We start from the raw sequence: 25,632 nt of genomic DNA on the forward strand, positions 1-25,632 counted from the left end.
CATCCACAAGCTTACTAATTAGAACAGCTATGTTTTCCTCCAAATCATTTATGTAGATCATGAACAGCAGAGGTTCCAGAACTGATCCCTGTGGAACACCCATAGTCAGAGCCTTCCATTCTGAAAAATATCCTTCCACCACTACCCTCTGTCTCTAACACTAAGCCAGTTCTGTATCCATCTTGCCAGCTCACCCCTGATACCATGTGACTTTACCTTTTGTACTAGTCTGCCATGAGGGACCTTGTCAAAGTCTTTAGTGAAGTCCAATGCAGACAACATCAACCACTTTTCCCTCATCAATCATCTCCAACGCCTTCTTAAAAAACTCAATAAAGTTAGTGAGGCATGACATCCCCCACAAAAAAAAACATTCTGTTTATCACTAATAAGTCCATTTACTTCGAAATGCTTATAGATCTTGTCCCTGAGAATCTTTTCCAATAATTTCCCTCACTGACAGGCTCACAGGCCTGTAATTTCCTGGATTATCCCTGTCACCCTTGTTAAACAGTGAGACAACACTGGACTATTCTCCAGTCCTCTGGAATCTCACCTGTGGCCAAAGAGAATATAAAACTGTCTATCAATGCTCCAGCAATTTGTTATCTTGCCTCCCTCAATATTCTGGGATAGATCCCATCATGATCCACAGACTTGTACTTTTTAAGATGTACAACACCTCTTCCTTTTTAATAGCAGCTTGGCTTTGAAATTTGACACTGAAAGGAGAAAGTTTTAAAAAGCATGAAGGCCAAATTTTTGTATACAGAGTGGTTTGTGTGCTAAAAGAACTGCCAGAGAAAGTGGTGGATGCAGGTACAGTTACAACATTTAAAAGACATTTGAATAGGTACTGAATATGAAAGGTTCAGAGGGATGCAGGCCGGATCCAGACCAAACACAGGCTAGTGGAACTAGTTTAGCTTGAGAACATGATCAGCATGGGCTCGTTAGATCAAAGGGCCTGTTTCCATGCTATATAGTCTATGAACGTGTTTGCAGATTTCAGTGGAACCAGTGGCAAATTACAGTTTGCAATAGCAATATCATGGGTTGGGGCAGGGAGACAAAATTAACTAGTTTCTGCTCTAACTTCTTATTCAATAATCCCTTGCATATGGGAAGTGAACCTGAATGAACAGTGATATAGTTCCATATGAGGATGGTGCGTGGTTTTGTAGGGAAATATGCAGGTTTGATGTATGTTTCCATGCATCTGCTGCCCTTGCCTTTTTGGGTGGGCAAGGGCGCAGGCATGGAAGTCGCAGTCAGGTAATGGTTTTACACTGATATAAAACAAAGCACTGTGGATGCTGCAGATCAGTAACAAAAACAGAAACTGCTAGGAAAACTCAGCAGGCCTGGGAGCATCTGTGTAGTGAAACAAGAGTTAATGTTTAGAATCAAGGAATCATTCATTATACTGAAAACAGCTGGGAAAAGGTGGTCTTGATGCTCTTGATGGGAGGGGAAAGTGTGAAAGAATGAGACAGATAAATGGAGATGGTGCCCAGAGACAGAGATAGAGAGAGAAGGAGAGAGAGAGAAGGAGAGAGAGAGAGAAGGGATGCAGGGAAAGGGTTTGCTGACAATAAGTCAAGGGAGAAGTTAATGCTGAATTGGTGATAACAAGGACTGTGAATAGTTGAAAATGGTCAGCTGTGCTGGGAGCAGCCCTTACAGAACAGGATCTGGGAGTGTGGGAATGAATACTAAACATGGAGAAGGGTGCTCATGTTCTGAAATTATTAAACTCAATGTTGAGTCCTGAGGTCTATAAGCTACCTAGGTGGAAGATGGAGATGTTGTTCCGCCAGTTCACATTAAGTCTCACTGGAGCACTGCAGTAGGCCTGAGGTACAAATGTTAGCAGGGCAACATGGTAATGTATTGAAGTGGCAGTCAACTGAAACCTTGGGGTCATTTTACAGATAAAGTGGAGGTGTTCAGCAAAGCAGTTACCCAGTCTGTGTTTCATCTTCCCAATGTAGAGAAGACCACATTGTGAGCAACGAATACAATAGACTTGATTGTGTGAAGTGCAGGTAAATTGCTGCTTTACTGGGAAAGTGTGGCTGGGCCTTGGATAGTCAGGGGTGGGGAGATAAACAGTTAAATGCAACTGCATGGGCAAGTGTTGTAGAGGCGTGGGGAAGTGTACGGAGTAAAGAAGGAGTGAACCAGGTTGTCCCAGAGGCAATGCTCTCTGTGAAATGTTGAGAAGGGGAGGGCAGGGGGATATTTGTCTGATGGTGACATATCCCTGGAGGCGGTGGAAATCGTAGCTAATGATCTTTTGGATGCAGAGGCTGGTGGAGTGGAAACCGAGAAGAGAGGAACTCTATCTGTGCTGGGTGACAGAAGGGATGGGGTGAGAGCAGAAGTGCAGGAAATGGGTCAGATATGGCTGAGGGCTCTGTCAACCACATCCATGGGCAATTCTCAGTTGAGGAAGATGATGAAGATTTCAGAGACTTGCCTGTGGAAGGTAGCATTATCACAATAGATGTGACGGAGATGAAGAAACTGGGAGAATAAAGTCCATACAGTAAGCAGAGTGTGAGGACACGCAGTCAAGGTAATTGTGGATGTTGGTAGGTTTGTGGTGATATCAGTGCCCAGCCTATCCCTGGAAATAGAAAAAGAGATGTCAAGGAAGGGAAGGCAGGAGTCAGAAGTGATTCAGGTGAAGGTGAGGAAAGGATGGAAATTGGAAGTAAAGTTGATCATTTTTTTCCAATTCTGGACGAGAGGAGGAAGCAGCACAATCATGTCATCACTGTACTGGAAAAAGAGTTGTGGGCATGCATCAAAGTAAGACTGGTACAAGGAATGCAGTTCCTAAGAAGGCAAGCATAAGCCTTTGTGAAAGATAGATGGTACACACAACTGCTACTGCGCATCAGTAATAGAGAGTGTGAATACTGAATATGCTGGATGGAGTGCTAATCAGAGCAGGTTGCTTTGGCTTGAATGGTGTTGAGCTTCCTGAGACTTGTTGGAAATGCACTGATCCAGGAAAGTGCAGAGCGTAGCATCACAATCCTGACTTGTCCCCAGTAAACGGTGAACAGGCTTTGTGGAGGTAGCAAGTGAGTTGTTTGCCACAGAATTCCCAGCTTCTAACCTGTACTTCTAAGGAAAGTAATTATTTGGCTGGACCAGGTCAATCGTAACCCCAGGATGTTGATAGTGGAGGATCCAGTAATGTTAATCCTTTTTGATGTCAACAAGATGTGTTCAGATTATTTCTTGTTGGAGATGGTTATTGCCTGACACTTGTGTGGTACTAGCTATTATCCCTCCCCTCCAAACCTGAATATTGTTGAAAGTTTGAGCTTATGGACACAGACAGCTTCAGTACCAGAGGACTTGCAAATAGTGCTGAACATTGTGCAACCATCAGAGAAAATCTTGTTTCTGATCTTATAATGGCGGAAAAGACGTTGATGAAGCAGCTGAAGATGGATGCATCCATGACATTAGCCTGAGGAACACTTGCATCATTATCTCAGAACTGAGATGATTGATATTGAACAACTACAACTGTCTTACTTTGTGCTAGGCATGTCACCTCTCCATTGGAGCGATTTCCCTATGATTCCCATTGCCTCCAGTTTTGCTAGGGTTCCTTGACACCATTCTTGGTCAAATGCCACCTTAATATTTAGGGCAGTCACTTGCAAATCTCCAAACGAGTTCAGTTCTTTTGTCCATTTTTGGATCAAGACTATAATAAAGTCAGGAGCAGAGTGGCCCTGGTGGAAAACAAATGGAACATCTGCTGGAAAATAAAACAGAGAACTGCGGATGCTGGAGATCTGAAACTAAAAGAAAAATTGCTGGCAAAAACTCAACAGGTCTGGCAGCATCTGTGGCAGGAAAGCAGAGTTGATGTTTCGAGTGTGGTCAGCATTTCTTGCTAGCAATTTCTGTTTTTTTTGGTGAACATCTGCAGACTGGTTATTACTAAGTGTCACTTGATTGCAGTCTGAACAACTGTAGGAATTGGCCAGGTTGAAGTTGTCCTGTTTGAATTGGACAGGACATTAGATTAGATTACTTACAGTGTGGAAACAGGCCCTTCGGCCCAACAAGTCCACACCGACCCGCCGAAGCGCAACCCACCCATACCCCTACATTTACCCCTTACCTAACACTACGGGCAATTTAGCATGGCCAATTCACCTGACCTGCACATCTTTGGACTGTGGGAGGAAACTGGAGCACCCGGAGGAAACCCACGCAGACACGGGGAGAACGTGCAGACTCCACACAGTCAGTCGCCTGAGGCGGGAACTGAGTAACTATTCACAATGCCGGTGTGATGCCACATTGCTGAGTGTAAACTGTTCTGGGACAGTTTAGCTGTACAGCTTGTTCCAGAGCACAATTCCTTCAGTACTATTGTCAGAACTTTGTTAGGGTTCATTGCCCTAACGCCTTCAGCTCTTTATCAGTGGAGTGAATCGAACTGACTCAACACCTGGTTCTATGAGGTCAGGAGGATGAAAAAAATAGATCCAATCAGCACATCTGGTTGAAGGTGGTTGTAAACCACAACTAATGTTACGATTTGCGACGCAGTCCCGTACAAAATGGGAACTAAATTCTGTGCTCTCAATCTAGCTATATCGTTTGAATCTAGATTAACGTAAAATTAATGTTAGAATGTAATTTAACTCCAGGACAAATGTGGATTCAATGTGATGGTAACAGAAAAGCAAACCACTGAGCATGCTGGGAATCTAACATAAAAACAAAAAAAGGTCTGAAAATATTGCTGGAAAAACTCATCAGGTCTGCCTGCATTTGCGGAGAGAACGCAGAGTTAACGTCTCGGGGGTCTAGTGACTCCAAAACATGAAAATATTCAGTCTGACAGCATCAGATCACTTTTTGGAAAGATGACCTCTCCCAACATCGTCCTGAAATCTGCTTGAAATCTTGTCGTATTTCCCAGCTTCGGGTTATATGCCACACTGTCCGAGCCCCCGCGGCATTGAAACAGACTCGATACATTTTCTGGTAGCAATGCAAAAGTAAAGCGTGAGGGTGAAACGGTCTCCCCAGGCACTTTCTAAAGCTGGCGAATCCCTGTTTGACGGGCAGAATGTCTGTCACTCACCGCTGCACGGAGGTCCACGCTGCCCATGTTTCTTTCCAATCGGTTCACTTCCAGGAACAGAGCAGGCAAACTGAGAAAGAGAAAAGGTGAAAGGGGCAAAGTTCGGCTTACCCACTCCACCCCCCGCAAGGAGTTGGCAGGTCACTCTCACAAACTTCCTGCCACATCACTTTTTATTCCAAAACTATGTTTCATTCAGAAAAAGAATTAAACATGGTCTCTGAAGCGGTTCTGTCCTTATGCAGTAACATTAGAAGGAACAAACATTAGAGTTTGACTGTATCCAACAAGTACATCACAGGCATTACTCACTTGTACAAGATTATATTCACATATATTTAATGCATCGGGAGAGCTCGAAAACTGAACGGATCCCCATTTAACTTCAGCAGGAAGATCTCAGACAGTGGTCTTTCCCCAGTGAACCTTGGTGAAAGCTGCCCCAAGCTTTAGTGCCTCCCTCAGCATTTAGTCCTGGACCTTGGAATGGGCCAATCTGCAACACTCAGTCCAGATCACGCTGAGCAAGAGGATTAAACTGCTGTTAGCTTCAACCAATGTCCTTCAAAGGGATTGTGTGTTTGTGCAAAGATTAACACCACACAGCTGTAGTGGTCTGATGCCGAAACAAGTATTTAAACTGGGGTTCTGTTTACCATGCTGAAACAAAAGAAAGGCTACACATTGAACGAAGAGAGAAAAAAAAATCCAAGCTGATTGGTCATTAATTGAGGTCAGTCGTTTGCGAATACTGGATAAGAAACTTTTGAAAAGTTACTTTGACTTAATTCTATGCCCCCAGCTTCTAACAGGACAACCATGTATCTGTTGCTGTCTGAAGATGGCGTACGAATACGAACAGTGAGCAAGCTGACAGTAGTGATCTTGGAGCATTATGGCATTGGGAAACAGTGCAAACTAAAGGCCCAGGAACAGGAGAACTCTGTCCAGACCACGATTGAAATATTGTCTTCTTTAAGAACAGGAGTAGGCCACTTCTTGTGGGCCTACTTTTTGTCTCATTTCTTTTAATACCTCTGGTTAACAATCATTTAGCAATTTCAGAATTAAAATGAATAACTGACATCACGTGCATTTGTGGAACATCTATCACTCTTTGCTAACAGGTGGAATCATCTCACTCCATTCCTAAAGATCTGGCTTTTTTTTTGGGGTGTATCTAATATACAAGGTTCCCCATGGGAGACAGGTTAGCAAGGTTAGATCTCATGGAATACTGGGAGAACTACTCATTTGGATATACAACCAGCTTGAAGGTAGAATACAGAGGGTGGTGGTGGAGGGTTGTTTTTCAGACTGGAGGCCTGTGACCAGTGGAGTGCCACAAGCATCAGTGCTGGGCCCACTACTTTTCATCATTTATATAAATTATTTGGATGTGAGCATAAGAGGTACAGTTAGTAAGTTTGCAGATGACACCAAAATTGGAGGTGTAGTGGATGGCAAAGAGCGTTACCTCAGATTACAATGGGATCTTGATCAGATGGGCCAATTGGCTGAGAAGTGGCAGATGGAGTTTAATTCAGATAAATACAAGGTGCTGCATTTTGGGAAAGCAAATCTTAGCAGGATTTATACACTTAATGTTAAGGTCCGAGGGAGTGTTGCTGTACAAAGAACCCTTAGAGTGCAGGTTCATAGCTCCTTGAAAGTGGAGTCACAGGTAGATAAGATAGTGAAGAAGGCATTTGGTATGCTTTCTTTTATTGGTCAGAGTATTGAGTACAGGGGTTGGGAGGTCATGTTGCAGCTGTTCAGGACATTGGTTAGGCCACTGTTGGAATATTGTGTGCAGTTCTGGTCTCCTTCCTATCGGAAAGATGTTGTGAAACTTGAAAGGGTTCAGAAAAGATTTACAAGATGTTGGCAGGGTTGGAGGATTAGAGCTATAGCGACAGGCTGAACAGGCTGGGGCTGTTACCCCTGGAGCATCGGAGATTGAGGGGTGACCTTACAGAGATTTACAAAATCATGAGGGGCATGGATAGGATAAATAGACAAAGTTTTTTCCCCTGGGGTCGGGGAATCCAGAACTAGAGGGCATAGGTTTAGGGTGAGAGGGGAAAGATATAAAAGAGACCTAAGGGGAAACTTTTTCACACAGAGGATGATGCGTGTATGGAATGAGCTGCCAGAGGATGTGGTAGAGGCTGGTACAATTGCAACATTTAAAAGGCATTTGGATGGGTATATGAATAGGAAGGGTCTGGTGGGATATGGGCTGATAGGTGGGACTAGATTCGTTTGGGATATCTGGTTGGCATGGAGGGGTTGGACCGAAGGGTCTGTTTCCATGCTGTACGTCTCTATGACTCTATAACACTGAACAATCCTGGGAACCATATGGGAAGTATTTTTAGTTCAAATAAATGCAACTGTAATGTGTGCAATTTATCGTACACTTGCCATGATACAATGAGGACAATGGTCCCCTAGTATTTTAAACCCAGTCAAAACGGGGTTTAGAGGAACTTCTCAAAATATGAAATCACTCATACTTCAGTTGTTGCAATTTGAATAAATTGTGATGCATTGTACCTAACTTCTCTGTGAATGATTAGCTTTCCTTATTAAAAAAGATGGACACATTCTGTGTGACCATATGTGCAGTCAGTTAGTCTGAATCAACAAAAACCTAAAAAGGAAATACACTTACAACAATTCTCCACTTAGTGCCTGGTTTTATAAACTGTTTGATGTCAGACCACCAACAAGGAACTAGAGCGGGTCAGCAAGCTAGAGACTTGATTGTTGGTTTATGTTGGCCTCAAAGTGGCAGTACGTTGTATAATTGATCATAGTTCCACTGTGGTGGAAAATTGAAAATTCAAATATACATCCTATATCAGCCAATAATCGTATTGGAAAAACACATTTGAAGGCAAAGAGTGAAAAGAAAATGATGGCTATGGTCTTCATGAGTGATTTTTGTTCTATCACAAGGTCAGAATGTCTGTTTCCTGACCATTAGTTCAACTCCATTTACTACTCCTGTAATAATTAGCTAACCTGTACCAATCAACAACAGGATTTGGATAGCAGCCAGGCTTGGGTTTGACAAATGGTAGATAGTGTTGATGCCACTTTAGGGGCCAGTGTAAGTCTCAGTGTAAGCCTAACCAACAAAGGTTAATCTTTAACATATAACAATACCAGTCTGAATGAGAGGTGTATGTTTTATTCAAAATCTTTCTTTCTGTGATACAAAAGCTATATTTAGTTCTAATTAGTTGATTTCTTTTCATATATCCAGAATCTTTACTCATGAGGGAACAACTTCTTTGGAACTAACCTACTAATATCTGGTGCTTCTTGTTCTAACTACCACCCATCTTTTCTCTTACTTCTAAAGGAAGTGACTCAACAACATGCGGCTCTATCACAAGTCCATTTAACTTCAACATTGGGCATTGTCCTATTTCCACTGGGAGTTTTTCCATGTAGTTTCCTTGAAGTTCCAGCTGAGATAATTGGCTGAGCTTTGAGATCTTCCCACTTATGCTCGAGATTAAGTTGTTGCTCAGCTTCAGAGTCATGAGCTTGTTACATTTGAAAAGCTGATCTGGTAAAGTTTCTATTTTATTGTTCCCCAAATCCAAATTGTATAGGTTTTTGAGATTCCCAACATCACTTGGAAGCACAGAAATATTGTTGCTGTGTAAATCCAAGTAACGCAGTTTATCAATCATGAAAAGGACTTTTGGTAAAACCTCAATATGGTTGTTATTTAAGTAAAGATACTCAAGCTCCTTAATTAAATTAATAGTTGCAGGAATAGTCTTGATCATATTGAACCAGAATTTCAAACACGATAACTTTTGCAAATATTGTAAATTGGAAACATCCTCAATTTTGGTAAGGTTGTTACCTTTAAGATCCAAAACTTGAAGATTGGATAAGGCATATGTGGCAGTTGGGATTTTATCCAGTTCACAGTTGTGAAGTTCAATTTGGGTAAGATTGACCATTTTCTTTAAGATACTCAGACTCGAGATCTTAGTCTTATCATTGTGAATGCAAAGTTTCAGCAGATGTAATGCAACATCGATGATGGTGGAGGGTATTTTAGAGAGACTTGTTTTTAGGTACAGGACTCTCAGAGAGCGAAGCCCCTTCATGGGTTCCAGTTCCACACCTTTTTTCTCAATTGCTAGCTTTCCAGTGAGATATAACTCTTTGAGCTCAATCAGTTTGTAGATCCAATCAGGGATTTCATCCCGACTCACATATTTAATTCCCAACTTCTTGAGTTGATATTTCAGCCACGTCAAAGCAGATGGTGTAACTTCAGTCACACAGTGTGAGAGCCAGATTTCCTCCAAATGCTCCAGCTGGGTTATTTTGTTGGATATTTTAACATTACTACAAAGTTCAAGCCTTAACACCTGTAATTCTGTAACTTCATAGACTGATTCAGGAATTCCTGATAGCATGAAAAGATACAACTCATACTGGTCTTTCTTCGTTTTTGTGACATTTTGCTTTACCTTCTCCACCGTCCAATCATTATTTAAACTTAATAATTTTAATTTTTGCTCACTCACTTCTGAGAGGAAGACTGTGAGACGTTTGGAGTATAGAGTGTCATATTGATCAATCAAATGCAACAAGAAGGCAAAGTCATTTGATACCTCAGGGATGTCACTGAACTGGCTTTCAACTTTTTTCTCAAAGGAGTAACTTCTCAAAGGATTTCTGAAAACCCAACATATTGTATGGATGCAGAGGATCCAATAAATAATCACTAAACCTAGATACAACAGGGCCATTTTACTAACAAAGCGGGCAGTGCTATAGGTACAATCAAAAGCCTTGTAATAAACCAACTTTAGTGCATTGGGTTCACACAGGTTATTAAAGTCAACTACATAGATATAGGCTGGAAAGTATCCAATGATAATTAAACAATGTATTGTTTTGAATAATGTTTGTCCAGCATATAATTTATAAATTGTGTCTTTCTCTTCAACATGAAGTCTAAATTTCCTTACTTTCTCAAACAAAGCTTTGGCTTGCTCTGCCTCCTTTTTGTCCAGGGTTGAGTCATATACTGAAACATTTGAGTGAATACGTGTGGGAGCTTTAGCAAGAGAGGAATCCCCTTTAATACTGATTTCATCCTTTTCACTTTCACTGGGTTTCTGTGATGTTACCATTTCTTCCTGTTCTCTGGAATCTACACAGACTGCTGTGGATAGTGCTTTGGTTGTCCAAGGTGACTGAAAACACTTTTGAAGGATGTCAAGAAATTGTTGCAATTTGGAACTTGTTTTAGGATATGTGAAGCAGAAGTTACTGCAGATAATCAGGACAACTGTATGGAATAAAATTAGATAAGAGAAGAACCTGGTAAACCAGGGAATTTGGCTGTAACACATTTGATTGACATACCAGTACTGCCAAATGTACAATTTTGTAACCCTTCCATTGTGAATAGAAATAGATGGACTGGATTTTGTATGCTCATCTGGATTTGCACTAATATCATCTGCTTCTGGAGTATTTTGCAAGATTGAACTTGTCTCATCTTGTGTGTTTTGTTTGGCTTCATCATTCTCACCGAGGTGTGGCAAACAGAAAGTCTCATCCATGTAAAGTTGAATACTACAGCCAAAGATAGCCAAGAATAACATGATAATAGTCAGATAATCCATAAAAGTGTCCCACCAAGGTTTGAAGACCCGGTAGGCTGGTTGCTTGTCTTCCAAAATTGAAATATCACTGAATGAAAACATACCTGAAATAAATGCAAAAACTTCAAGCAATATTTGAAACATATATTTTGTAAACATTTAGGTCAAGGGTAGCATTGTGATGATATTACCGGACTAGTAATAATAAAATTGCTAATATAGGTGGGACTAGTTTAGTTAGACATTATGGTTGGCATGGACTGTTCGGACCGAAGGGTCTGTTTCTATGTCGTATGATTCTATGACTACAAAATGGAGCTCAGAGACACAACTTAAAATTCCATCATTTTAAATTAAATGCAATGACTTAATAAATCTGGAATTAAAAAGCCAATCATCATGAAAATCATGGAATTACTGAATGTTAACACTATCACAAAGGCAAACTGAGAAACAAGAATTGTAGTATATCAATAAAGTCCTTGACCTGCTTTGACAAGTATTATTCAAAACTTACGTGAAGTTTCCTGAGTTGCTGTGTCATGTAATCTCCTGTTGCCTGAATAATTAAAGTCTCAGATCAAACAAATAAATATTTGGATATAAATTGTAACCTAAAACTTAAAAAGGGTCTATCCTTCGTTCAATGTGAAGAGTGGGAGAGAATATCAGGAGCAGCATTAAGTACCGCCAAAAATTAGATACGTACCTGTTGAAGCTACAAAATGGGACTAAACATGTGAAAATTCCCATGTATGTCCTGTCTACAAAAAGTAAAACAAATCTGATTCAAACTATTACTGCTCTATCAATCCACTCTCAATCATCAAAAAATTGATGGAAGAGATTATCAACAACTGGCACCTATCTTGCAACAACTTGCTTGTCAATGTTCTGTTTAGATACAACCATGTCACCCAGTTCCAGAGGTCTTTATTTGAGCTGACGAGCATTGGTCCAAATATGAACAAAATAACAGAATACCAGAGGTGAATCGAGAATGACTGTCCTTAGCATCAAGACAGCATTTGAATAAATATGACACCTAGAAAGAGTCCTGGAATATTGAGAACAATGGAAATCAGAGGAAAATCTCTACTAGTTGGATTCATATCTAGCACTGAAGAAAATGGTTCTAATCATCTCAGTCCAAAGATATCTCTGCAGGAGTTCCTCAAGTAGGCCTAATCATCTTCAATTGCTTAATCAATAATACTTCCTCAGACCTAAGATCAGGAATGTTGATCTTTGCTGATAGTTGCAGAATGTTCTGCATGATTTAGAAATTCAGATATTGAAGCAGTTCACATCTGCATTCAGCAAGGTCTAGCTTTAGTTGACAAGTGACAAGTAATGGAATCACCACACAAATGCCATTAAAAAGAAAACCCTATCTATATCTCCCCTTGACATTCATGGGCATTAGTATTGGTGGATCCTCCATTATCAACATCCTCATCTCCTATGGTTCTACACATAGACGGCCATGCCGATCTTCAAACGCCCTATTCTCTCCCTAGTTACGCTTTTTCCCTTAATGTTACATTTAGAATCTTTTTGAATTCTCAACCTATCTGCCAAAGCTATCTCATTATAACTTTTTGTCCTCTTGATTTCCCTCTTAAGTATACTCCTACTGCCATTATAGTCCCTAGGGATTCACTCAATCGCAGGTATCTATATCTGATATATGCTTATTTCTTTTTCATGACCAGAGAATTAATTTCTCTAGTCATCCAGCATTCCCTACACCTCCCATCCTTGCCCTTCACACTAACAGGAACATACTGTCTCTGAACTCATGTTATCTCACTTTTAAAGGCCTCCCAGTTTCCAACTGTCACTCCACCTGCAAACAGCCTCCCCCAATCAACTTTTGAAATTTCCTGTCTACTACCATCAACTTTGGCCTTACTCCAATTTCAAACATGAACTTTTAGATTAGATCTATTCCTTTTCATAACTATTTTAAAACTGATAGAATTCTAATCACTCGCCCCAAAGTGCTTCCCCACTGACATTTCAAGCACTTGCTCTGCCTTATTTCCCAAGAGAAGGTCAAGTTTTGTCAGTATGTTCACATATTGAACACACAGAGAGTTTATGCAGTGCTGGAGGAAGGCATTGTGGCACATATTTTTACTTACTCACGATAGGACTTTGGACTGGATTAAGTGAAAATACTGAAGCTAGCTTTTTCAATAAACATTAGAATTTAACCATTTCGGTTTAAAAAAACAACACATGTTAACTTGAAGTTACAAAGTGAATAAGATATGTTTAGACTGTTTTGGAACTTGACTGATATCTACCTCAGAAAGAAGGATGATGTTCTCACAAACAGATTTAGAACGTTTCTATTGATATGTTGAATTTTGAACTTTTGATTGTTTTCAATATTCTATTTTTTTAAAAATCCATATTGCTGGCCAAGCCAGCGATGCCCCCATTATGTGAATGGATAATAAAAAAAATTCAGACTTTGACATCAAAAACTGATAGTTATTACCTATCACTAAGCTGGTTGTCGTCTGATCTTTGAGTTTAGGACTGGCTTGAATTTCACATTGCAGATACCCTAGTGTCATTAACCAACTGAAATATTTTGTTATTTTATTTAATGGTTCAAAACATGGGTGACTGATAAGAAACGAAAAGCACAGCAGGTCAGGCAGCATCCGAGAATCAACGTTTCAGGCATAAGCTCTTCATCAGGAATGTGGAGAGTGGGGGAAAGGGGGCTGAGAGATAAATAGGGTTAGGGTTAGGCTTGGGGATGGGGCTGGGGGGCAAGGTAGTTGGGAAAGTGATAGGTAGATACAGGTTGAGGGTGATGGTGATAGGTTGGAGGTGAGGGTGGAGTGGATAGGTTGCACCGCCCTCTTGAACTATCCTACCTGTCCATCTTCCTTCCCACCTATCTGCTCCACCCTCTGCTCTGACCCAGCACCCCCAACCTGCACCTATCTATCACCTTCCCAGATACCTTCCCTCAAGTCCCATCCTCACCCTCATATTTATCTCTCAGACCCCTTCCACCTCCACATTTCTGATGAAGTGTCTATGCCCAAAACATCAATTTTCCTGCTCCTCGGAAACTGCCTGACTGGCTATGCTTTTCCAGTGCCACATTCTCCACTCTGATCTCCAGCATCTGCAGTCCTCACCTTCTCCTAGTCACTGGTAAGAGAGACAAAGTCATTTATTGTTGGATGTCACTTGAAGCAAGAAATATTTAAGAGCATTCATAGGACTGATTATGATTCGTAGGAGTAGCTATGATCAGATAGATTTCCTTATTTGGACTACTTATTTGTGGAAAGCATTTGATTAATAGTAAATCAGTTTCAAAAATGGACAGACAGGTAAAGATGCTAATATTGTTGTACACCCAGGAAACCAGGAAGCTATGACAGGGGAACTCTGCTATTAGTTTAACAAAATACCACAGGCTTTTAGTGTTTATTTAGAGTCATAGAGATGTACAGCAACTCATCATGCTGTGCATCTAGTCTAATCTAGATGTAACCCAATCCAACCCAATCTAGTCCCACCTGCCAACACCCACCCCATATCTCTCCAAACCCTTCCTATTCATATACCCAACCAGATGCCTTTTAAATGTTGCAGTTGTACCAGCCTCCACCACATCCTCTGGCAGTCCATTCCACACGGGCACCAACCTTTGAGTGAAAAGTTGCCGCTTAGGTCTTATTTATATCTTTCCCCTCTCACCCTATACTTATGCCCTCTAGTTTCTGGACTCCCTCACCCCAGGGAAAAGACCTTGTCTACTTACCCTATCCATGCCCCTCATGATTTTATAAACCTCTATAGTGTCACTCCTCAGCCTCCGACACTCCAGGGAAAACAGCCCCAGCCTATTCAACTCAAATCCTCCAACCCTGCCAACATACTTGTAAATCTTTTCTGAATCCTTTCAAGTTTCACAATATCTTTCCAATAGGAAGGAGACAAGAATAGCACACAATATTCCAAAAGTGGCCTAACCAATGTCCCATACAGCCACAACAGTACCTCCCAATCCCTGTACTCAATACTCTGACCAATAAAAGAAAGCATACCAAACACCTTCTTCACTATCCTATCCACCTGCGATTCCACTTTCAAGGAGCTATGAACCTGCACTCCAAGGTCTCTTTGTTCAGCAACACTCCCTAGGACTTTACCATTAAGTGTATAAGTCCTGCTAAGGTTGCTTTCCCAAAATGCAGCATTTCACATTTATCTGAATTAAACTCCATCTGCCACTTCTCAGCCCATTGGCTCATCCGGTCCAGATCCTGTTGTAATCTGAGGTAACCTTCTTTGGTGTCATCTGCAAACTTACTAACTATACCTCTTAAGCTCACATCCAAATGATTTGAAATATTAATTTATGTAACCAAAAAGCAAGTGTATTTCAGAATTCAAACTTGAAGATTTGGCTGTTTGTCTTTTTTTTAAATGCCACAGTGGATCCATGTCCCACTACTAACCAACAGAGCATACTGCAGATAACTAAATCACAGATCAAAGCTCATAGCATCGTACAAAGTGCAAGTTCCATCCAACCTACACACTATCCTGCCTTGGAAATATATCAGTCAAAAAGTGTGGCACTGGAAAAGCACAGCAGGTCAGGCAGCATCAGGCCCTTCATCAGAGGGGCTTTTCTCCAGAAACATCGATTCTCCTGCTCCTTGGATGCTGCCTGACTTGCTGTGCTTTTCCAGCACCACACTTTTCGACTCTGATCTCCAGCATCTGCAATCCTCACTTTCTCCTTAGAAATATATCACCATTCTTTAAAGTAACTGGATCAAAATTCTGGAAGACCCTTCTTAACAGTGTTATGCATGTCCCTACACCCAGTGGTTCAAGGAGGCAATTCGTCACCATCTTCTCAAGGACAGTTAGGATTGACAATAAATGCTAGCCTATCCAGTCACACATACATCATTTGATGAACGAAATTACAAACATTTGTACCGGACCTGTTCAGCGTTTTCAATATTTTCTGTGTTTATCTCAGATTTTCAGAATCAGCAGTATTTGCTTTTGTAGTATATGTGTCGTAATTAGTACCTTTTTTTCCTAGGGAAAGATGTGCAAATAGAGTATAATGTGGGAATATGTGAAATTGTCCATTTTAGTAGGGGAAATATGAAAGAAACATATTATCCAAATGGTGTGTTTGTACAGCTCTGAGATGCTGAGGGATCTGGGTGTTCAGATTTGTGAATTGCAAAAGATTACAATGCAGGTACGGCAAGAAATTAGGAAACCTAATATACTGTCATTCTATATAGTAAGGGAATTGAATATTACAGTTAGGAGGCTATGTTTCTGTACAGATCAATAGAATACTAGGCACAGTATTAATCACCTTATTCATTGGATGAAGTTTAGCAAAGATGTACTGAACTAAAACCTGGAATGGATATTGTCTTGTAAGGAAATATTAATCAGTAAATTATTAAGTTCAGAGTAAGGATAACAAATGAAAATCCTGAGGGGTCTTGACAGGGTAGATGTAGAGAGAGGTATTAACTTGGAACAACAGCAGGTCATTCAGCCCTGTGATCCTGCCTGCTATTCAATAAAATCATGGCTGACCTTACTGTAGCCTCAACTTCTCATGATCATGTATTCTTGATAACTTTTCACTGCTTACTCGATTAGAATCTAACTACTTTACTCCCTTAAAAATATTTAAGGACTCTGCTTCCAACAAGGGGCGGCACGGTGGCACAGTGGTTAGCACTGCTGCCTCACAGCACCAGAGACCCGGGTTCAATTCCCGACTCAGGCGACTGACTGTGTGAAGTTTGCACGTTCTCCCCGTGTCTGCGTGGGTTTTCTCCGGGTGCTCCGGTTTCCTCCCACAGTCCAAAGATGTGCGGGTCAGGTGAATTGGCCATGCTAAATTGCCCGTAGTGTTAGATAAGAGGTAAATGTAGGGGTATGGGTTGCGCTTCGGCGGGTCGGTGTGGACTTGTTGGGCCGAAGGGCCTGTTTCCACACTGTAAGTAATCTAATCTAATCTAATTTTTCAGGGAAGTTCCAAAAATTCATAACTCACAGAAATAAAAGGTTTTGTCTCATCTCTGTTTTAAATGGGCAACTTCTGATTTTTTTTTAAGTGACCCTGAGTTCTGAACTCTTTAAAAGGGGGAAAAAAAACTCTCTCCACATCCAACCTGTCAAGACCCCTCAGGATTTTCATTTGTAACCGTTACTCTGAACTTACTAATTTACTCATTAACATTTCCTTACAAGACAATATCCATTCCAGGTGTTAGTCCAGTAAACCTTTGCTAAACTTCATCCAATGAATTTGCAATTCACAAATCTGGACACCCAGATCCCTCAGCATCTCAGAGCTGTATAAACACTTACCATTTGGATAATATATTTCTTTCTTATTTCCCATGCTAAAATGGACAATTTCAAATATTCCCACATTATACTATATTTGTACATCTTTCCCTAGGGGAAAAAAAGGTACCGATGACAACATATATACTACAAAAGCAAAATACTGCTGATTCTGGAAATCTTAGATAAACATAGAAAACGTTGGAAATGCTGAACAGGTTTGGTAGCTTCTGTTGAGAGTGAAACAAAGGTTGTGTTTTAGATGTCTTATCACTTCATCAGAACATGTAACGGGTTTTATGTAAGTGAAGGAGGGATAAAGGGAAAAAGCCAAAACTGAAAATTTTTGATAGGACTGAGGGTAATAGAGATCAAATGGCAAAAGATGGAGGGGCCAAAGGGAGGGTTAGTGAGACATACAAAGCAATGAAGGATGGCAGGATTTTCAAAGTGCCAATGGGTCTGGACTAGAGGAGGGTGGGCTGGAATTTAGCATGTCCGTCTGTGCAATTCATCCTGTCCCCAAGCCATTTTCGAGAAGGCTGATTTAGGGATGCAATGACTACCTGTCGGCAGGTTAGGTAAAGTTGCCATAGTCCCAGACGCTGACCTACTGACTCCCGGATGTGCCATAGACCTACCAGAGCACAGGGCTGCTTTCTCATTAGAGAGAGAAATGACTGGCGGTGGGTTAAGCTGAGGGTCATTACAGCTCAGGCAAGGGGAGAGGTTGGGAAGAAGTGTCCTTCTGCCAGTGTTGGATTTGAAACTAAGCTGTCTGTCTCACTCTTTGTTGCAACCCAGCTACTGAGAGCAACTGAGCTAACCCCATCTGTAGGATACAGGTAACCAACTCATATGATTAATATGTATATTAAAGTTTCTCCAGAAGTCGCACTAGACTCAAAGTTTAATTACATTTCTGTCTCAACATATACTGCCAGATTTGCTGAGTTTCTCCAGCACTTTTTTTTGTTAATTTTTATATGTTTTGAGAGCAGTGTATGAGTCCTTTTACATCTAGTGCATTGCTGACTGGAGTAGTACTCCACACCATGTTAAACTCATCTGGTGTTAGAAACCTCCTGCTGCCCCACCTTAGGAATAGATTAGTATTTGTGTCCTGAGTTATCCTGCAAGTAAAACATCTTTGTGAAACAGACACAACTTTGCACTGAAACTAGATACCTTAATACTACTTTTAATAATTTGAAATGTGTGATTAGTGATTATTGTTCAAATACAAATTATACCTCAAGCCCAGAAAAAAAATGCATGTTCTTCTTTAAAATTTTATTCGAGTTGTATTTGTGTTCAACTGTGACTAGCCTGTATAAACTAAAATGTTCCAGGAAGCATTTTGTTCAGAATTTCACCAACAATTAATTATGAATCTCGATGGCATCGATTGGGTTATGTCCTGGTTCATTTTAGTTGCATAACATACAGAAATGGCAAATTCTTATTTTGTTATTCACGAATTGACAGGTTTAGCCACACTTCACAATTTCATGTTAGAACATATTAAAGTAATTTTTATTTTGATCTGAGTCTGTTTGCGTTCCGATACATTTCCAGAATATGTAGTCAAGTGTTTCCTTTTGAATTATTATGGGTTCGTTGGTCACATTTCTTGTTTTATACAACGTGTTCCAATTCAGGATGTGACATCTTTTTGGGAATTAAAAGCCTAACTTCGCTTACGGGCTCGGGATTAGCATTGATGCTTATTTTGATTTGCATGGGAAGTGCCTCAAACAAGTATTCATCCAGTATCAGGCCGCTCTGTTTCAGCTTGCTACACTGGGTTATCTCCACTGGAAGTTTGTCCAGGGAATTTTCTTTCAGCTCCAGTCTGATGAGTTGGGAGCACTGCTGGATCTTCCCACTCAGGGACGAGAGTAAGTTATTATTCAGCTTCAGGGTCTTGAGCTTTTTGCACTGGAACAACTCATCTGGCAAGGTTTCCAATCGATTGAAGCTTAAATCAAGGTACTTGAGGTTTTTGAGGTACTTGATGGAGGGGGGAATGGCAACCAGCCGATTGTTGCTCATGTCTAAGTGTTGCAGCTTCTGAATAGTGAACATACTGTTCGGCAGAGTCTCGATCAGATTGTTGGACGTGTTGAAACGTTCAAGGCTACTGACGAAACTGATTGAATCCGGAATGGCCTTGATTTTGTTGAAGCTGAGGTTGAAGGAGGACAACTTGCGCAGGCGCTGCAGGCTCTCAATCTCCTCAATCCCGCTAAGCTCATTGCCCTGGAGGTTCAGCTCCTGCAGGTTGGAGAGGCCGAAGATGCCGTGCGGGATGATCTCCAGGTCGCAGTTCTGCAGGTCCAGGCGGGCCAGGTTGAACATGCTGCCCAGATTGTGCAGCATCTCCAGCTTGTTCTTGTTGTTAAGGATGCATAGCTCGATCAGGTGAGGCGCCACGTACAACACGTTGAAGGGCACCTTCACCAGGTTGCTGTTGATCTGGAGGATTTTCAGGTAGCGCAGTTCCTTCAAGAACTCGAGCTCCAACCTCTTGTCGCCGTCGTTGACATTGCCGATCAGGTAGAGGGCTCGGAGGCGGGTCAGTTTGCCAATCCACTCAGGCACCTCCTCGTGGTCAGAGAAGGTAACAGAGAGCAGATGGAGCTGGTTGCCCAGGAAGAAGAGGGCGGCAGGTTTAATGATGACGATGCAGTTGACAATGCGGAGCTCCTCCAGGTGGACGAGCTGGGTCACCTTGGTGCTGATGTTGATGTCGGTGCAGAGCTCCATCTTGATGGCCTGGATCTCGGTGACATCGTAGACTGCCTCGGGGATGCCGGTGAGCATGAAGAGGTGCAGTTCCATCTGCTCCTTGCTGCCCCGGATGAGTTGTTGCCTGACCTTGTCCGCTGTCCAGTCGCTGTTCAGGCTCAGCAGCTTGAGCTTCTTCTCGCTGGCCTCAGACAGGAAGGTGGAGAAGTGTTTACAGTACAGGGGGTCATACTGGTCAATGAGGTGCAGCAGGAAGGCAAAGTCATTCTTCACATTGGGGATGTCGCTGAACTGACTCTCCCTCTTCTCAAAGGAGTACTGTTTGAGGGGGGTACGGATGATCCAGAACAGAGTGCGGATGCAGAGTAAGACATAGATGGCCACCACGCACAAATAGAGTAGCAACAGCCTCCGGAGTAGGAAGGCAATGCTGAACGTACAGATGAAGACTCCATACCCAGTGACCTTCTCAGAACCAGGCCGGCAGATGATGTCAAATGACACCGCCTCCACAAAGATAGCAAAATAGCATAGAATGATCACACACTGCAGGGTTTTCAACAGCAGTTGACCCATGTACAGTTTGTAGATGGTGTCCTCTTGTTCCACATGCAGCCGGAATTTCTTCACCTTCTCGAACAGAGCCTTGGCCCGTTCCCAGTCCTTCTTGTCCAGCAGCTCGTTTTGCCTCTGGATGACTGGAATGTCGCGGGTGGCACCCCGGCTCGAGTCCCTGATGCCTGGCGACACCGGCTTGAAGTTCGCCGTCATGCTCCTGCGCTTCTCCTGCGTCTTGACATTGACGTTGCTGCTGTGCTCAGTCACGGCCAGGGATAGCACATCCGAGGTCCATGGGGACTCGAAACACTTCTCCAGGATGAAGATCAGGTGTTCCATCTTGGAGCTGGTCTTTGGGAACCGAAACCAGAAGTTGCTGCAAATCATCAGGGCCACTGTGTGCACCAAAATGAAGTAGGAGAAGTATTTGGGAAACCAGGGTACCGCGTAGAAGTAGCATACCCGGTTGACATAGCGGTATTGCTGGATGTCCAGATTGGTTTTGCCCTCGGTGACTGCATAGACAGCATCTATATGTGAAAGCCGAGCGAAGTCGCGAATGTTTGTTAAATTATAGGCAGCAAAAGCTTGCTCTTCCATGGTCGAGTTGCCTCCAGGATAAGATCGGCTTCTGTTGTCTGAGGAATTATCCTGGATTGGCAGACAGACTGTCTTGTCCTTGTATATCTGCGTAGTGCCTCCAAACACAGCAATCATCAACATGATTACAGCCAGGTAATCCATGAAAGTGTCCCACCAGGGCTTGAAGATTCGGAAAGATGGAGGGGCTTTGCTCACTGAAGAAAGTTCTTCAAAGGAAAACATCCCTGAACACACAGAAGAAGAGGTGTATTAGTCTTATGATTCATTCTTGAATTTGGATTGAGAGATTGTCAAACACAGAATAAAATGAACCGATCTGTCACCAACCACAAAGAAATGAAGAAACAAAAATCTGGTTGTCCCCACTGTGGTTGTCTCCTTCCCTGCTGAGACTCAGAGTTAAATACCACTGCAGAACCCCAACACAAAAAAAAACACAAGTCTAGCATTTCATTATAGTACCAAAGGAGTGCTGCACTGTTTGGGTGCTACATTTTGGATGTGTCATTAAACAAAGGTCCCAGTTATTCTCTCAAGTCGATGTAAAAGATGCAAAGGCATTATTTCAAAGAAAGGCAAATGAATTCTTCACTGTATCCATGCCAATACTTACCGCTAATCTAACAGCACATAAATAGAGCATCTAGTTATTCTCATGTTTTGTTTGTGGGAGTTTCCAGTGTGCCAATTAGCTGTTGCATTGCCAACATTGTAAGCTACTGTTCTTCATTGGTTGTAAAACATTTTGAGATGTCCAGTGATTATGAAAAGGGTGATATAACTACAAGTCTTATTCTCAATATCTAAATTTGCAAATGTTGCCTAGTTGGTATTTTTCTTAAAACCCGGTCCAGCTATCAATAACAATTTAAATTTATGTAGTGTGTCTTAAAATAACAAAACAATCTAGGGTGGTCCATAGAAGGGTTACTGAACAAAATTCAACACTGAACCTGATAGATAAAGGTAAAGTAACCATTGTGTGAGCAGACCCTATGCCTGTTCTCTCTCTCATTACAGAGAAGTGAAAAAAGTATGCTTCAATATTTCAAAATTATACGATTTAAACAAGGTATTCAGATTCTGTCATTAAACAAGATCCACATGGTTGGGAAGATATTGAACACAAAAAATAGGTTAAAGAAATCAATTCTTTCTCCCAGCAGGAACTCTAGAATGATACCAATACAAATGTGATTCTTTTAAGAGTAAAAATAACGATGGAGATTCAAGATGGCGGCGACTCAGCAAGTCTGAGTTTATAGTGCTCTTCCCAAAACCTGGGTAAAGTGAGTTACTCACCCCCACCACACTTACCAAACCACCCAAAAACATTTTCTAACCTTAATTAGCTGCTTACTATTATATTTAAGCAGTTTAATATTAAGTGGATAATGAGTAAACCAAAGGGATCCCGCAGCTCTCAGAAAACAAAGACCCCTCCCCCACCCTCCTCTCCTCCGGCTGCAGCTGATGTAAAAACAGGCCTTGAAGAGATGATTGCCAGGCTGGAATCGACACTCGTCAATTTCATTGCAGAATCCAGACAGAGATGGAATGCATTCGAAGAAAAGCTACAAAAGTACAGCCAGGCTCTCGAGGAATTACAGGGCCGAGTGAAGGGGGCGGAACTAAAGGCCACGACCTCCGAGGCTGCAGCACAAACAGCTGCAGAACAGGTGCGAGCTCTGGAGCAGAGAGTCTATGAAATCTACATGGATGACCTGGATAATAGAAATCGGAGAAAGAATATCCGTCTTCTGGGCCTCCCTGAACAAGAAGAGAAGGGACAGTTAGTAGTATTTCTGGAGCGATGGTTGCCCCAGCTTTTAAACCTGGGGGCTGAATCTGACCGGGTAAGGGTGGAGTGGGCCTACCGGGTCGCAGTACGTGGATCTGGCCCAAACCAGCGCCCACGCCCGGTCCTGTTCCGGCTGCAGAGTTATAGGGAGAGGTAGATACTCCTGGACGCCTCCAGAAAGCTTGGAAAGGATCCTAAAGCCATGATCCATGAAGGATCCAAGATTATGTTATTTCAGGACTTCTCCCCGGCTTTGGCACGAAGGAGGAAGGCGTTTGATGAGGTGAAGAAATGTCTAAGGAACTTAAATATTCAATACACCTTACGCTACCCAGCGACGTTATGCTTTAACCACGAAGGATCCGAGTATAATTTTAGATCACCAGAAGAGGCTAAGGAACTTTTAGACTCGTTTAAATAAATCGTAAGAGACAATTTATGTTGGCTTGCCTCTTCCACACTCCGTGGGGAGAAATGGATACTTTACTCTACTTTACTTTTGCTTCTGGGAGCAGGGTTGTCTTCCCTTGCTATTTTATGTTATTATACTTAACTGTAATTTGTTGGAGTTGTAATTTTATAGTTATGTGTGTTTGTACGTGGCATTGATGCTATCAGATATACTCAGGTATGGGTGGGGAGGGGTGGGGGTGGGGCGCTCACTGTTAACTCTAGCTCGGTATTATATCTAAATCCTATTAAGGAGCGCCCGGGTCAAGGGTGGAACACTGTTTGGGAGAGGATATGGTGGACCTTTAGAAAGGAAGTAAGGCCCCCTGAGAATAAGGGGGAGGATCTCCATTCAAACATGTTTTTTTTTGTTCTTATTGTTTGGAAATAGTTTCCTTTTTATTATACTGTTATGAGTGTATTAGAGAACATTTTCTCTTGTTTGAAGGATGTAAGTGACTCAACTATACACTCTGGATAATTGTGGATTAGATTAGTAGTTAACTGAGTTTCATTGTTTTTCTTTCTTCTTTAGTATCATTCCTTTGAATTTTGATGATTATATATTTAAGATCTATTTTTATATTAATGTTTGTGCTTGAAAGTTCTGTTTATTTTTGTAAATCTGTCAAAATATTAAATTTCTAATAAAAATATCTTTAAAAAAGAGTAAAAATAACTACTTTGTTTCATTTGCAAACAAAAACACTAAGGATCTTGCAGGTCAGTTATCGATCTGATCTTAGCTGCTGCATAATCAGTGGATTTTTTTTGTGGTTTAACCAGAGGGTCAAGAAAGGAGCAAGGTTGACCTTCGTGGTAACCTCAGTCGGTGATGGAATTACACCCACACCGTTGGGTGTATATTGCAAACAAGCTGTCCAGCCAACTGAACTAATCAACCCCCTAACTTGATAAGGGGCTACTAAGACAGGTGATCAAAATCTAGGTTAAAGATGTGGGTTTTGAGGAGTATCTTAGATGAAGTCAGAGATGTAGAGAGGTATAGAGGTGAAGGGAAATAATTCCATAGCTTAGAGACTCAACAACTGAATACACAGGCACTGATGGTGAATTGTTGAAAATCTCAGAAGTGTGATAGCCAAACTTGGAGGAGTGTAAAGATCTTGCAGGGATGCAAGTTACATGAAAGCTACAGAAGTAGAGAAGCGAGCAGGAGGCCATGGAGGAATCTGGCTCAAGGATGAGAATTTAAAAATGAATGCAGCAATCATTGGTCAACCAATGTGAGGATAGTGGGAAAATGGGACCTAATGTGAATTATAATAAAGGAGCAGAATTCTAGATAAGCAGCAAATTATGTTGGGTACAAAATGAAGGCCACCTGGAGATCAGTGGAATCGTCACAGTCTACAGGTGTCAAAACAAATACATCGATGAGGGGTTCAGCAGCAGATGAGCCTGAGATGAGGTAGAGATGAAACTACAGATGTGAAAGTACGTGGTTTTGGTCATGGGGAGAATATGGGCCCAGCGGCTCAGTTAAGGTTTAAAGAGGACACCAATGTTTGATTCAGTGTAAGTATCAAGAGATTGATGGTGCCAGTGAATAATGCATAAGAGTTAGCTGCAGGGATCAAAGATGATAACTATTTTCTTAATACATAAAAATACCATTGATAATGCATTGGCTAAGATAGGATTGATTATTGATATCAGCTTAGTGTTTTTGTTTGAAAATGAAACAAAGTAATTCTTTTTACTCTTCAAAAATACAAACTTGTGCTGATAAGCTTTGAATTTTTTTCTGGGAGAGTTGATTTCTTTAACTTAAATTTTTGGGTTCAATGTCCTCTCAATCACACAGACCTTGTTTAATGACACAATCTGAATAACTTATTTAAATCACAAAACTTTGAAATATTAAAGTATCTATGCATAGCTTTTTCATACTATGACACTTAAGTTCTGAAATGTAATTGTTTGTATGTCATATTCAATCATGCTACTTTTCCTTTAGTGTTTACGTTCTACAACAGTATCACCTATTGCACTTTTCAACCAATAAACTCCAGTTTTTCCATTCCTTATCTGATAAGAGTCATCCATATTCTTAATTCATTCAGCACAATTAATTGCAATCTAATCTATAAATTATGGGTTCTTTGTAAACTTTGGATTAACAAAAGTTTCTTTAAAATTACATCTGTTATCAACAATGATGGTAAGGAAAAGGGAAACTCTTGACATTGATAATATCACTCCCTAATAAAATGTCTGGTTTCATAAATCAACGAGTAAATAAATACTAAACTGAAACAAATATTTATCAGTACATTCAT

At 41.3% G+C, this 25,632-nt stretch overlaps 3 protein-coding genes across 3 annotated transcripts in view; all 3 read right to left on the reverse strand.

Moving 5' to 3' along the window:
- The window catches only part of phyhd1 (phytanoyl-CoA dioxygenase domain containing 1), a 30,082-nt gene extending 24,924 nt beyond the window's left edge, over positions 1–5,158 (reverse strand). Inside the window, exon 1 of the mRNA XM_060841225.1 lies at positions 5,132–5,158. Coding sequence (XP_060697208.1) covers positions 5,132–5,158 — 27 coding nt within the window. The remainder of the gene's footprint in view (positions 1–5,131) is intronic.
- Positions 5,159–8,469: 3,311 nt separating this feature from the next.
- On the reverse strand, positions 8,470–10,887 carry LOC132825762 (volume-regulated anion channel subunit LRRC8D-like). Its single transcript, XM_060841226.1, has one exon. The coding sequence runs from the start codon at positions 10,885–10,887 to the stop codon at positions 8,470–8,472; it is 2,418 nt and encodes an 805-aa protein (XP_060697209.1).
- A 7,805-nt stretch (positions 10,888–18,692) lies between these two features.
- On the reverse strand, positions 18,693–21,300 carry LOC132825763 (volume-regulated anion channel subunit LRRC8D-like). The gene has a single exon (XM_060841227.1). It carries the CDS (start codon positions 21,298–21,300, stop codon positions 18,805–18,807), a length of 2,496 nt encoding a protein of 831 aa, XP_060697210.1. The 3' UTR covers positions 18,693–18,804.
- Between the last annotated feature and the right edge of the window lie 4,332 nt (positions 21,301–25,632).

This window comes from Hemiscyllium ocellatum, chromosome 21 (assembly GCF_020745735.1).
Source record: "Hemiscyllium ocellatum isolate sHemOce1 chromosome 21, sHemOce1.pat.X.cur, whole genome shotgun sequence".
Lineage (NCBI taxonomy): Eukaryota > Metazoa > Chordata > Chondrichthyes > Orectolobiformes > Hemiscylliidae > Hemiscyllium > Hemiscyllium ocellatum.

What these genes read in the sequence shown, in the direction of transcription:
- LOC132825762 (XM_060841226.1), bottom strand. Translation starts at nt 10,887, where the DNA reads ATGTTTTCATTCAGTGATATTTCAATTTTGGAAGACAAGCAACCAGCC.
- LOC132825763 (XM_060841227.1), bottom strand. Translation starts at nt 21,300, where the DNA reads ATGTTTTCCTTTGAAGAACTTTCTTCAGTGAGCAAAGCCCCTCCATCT.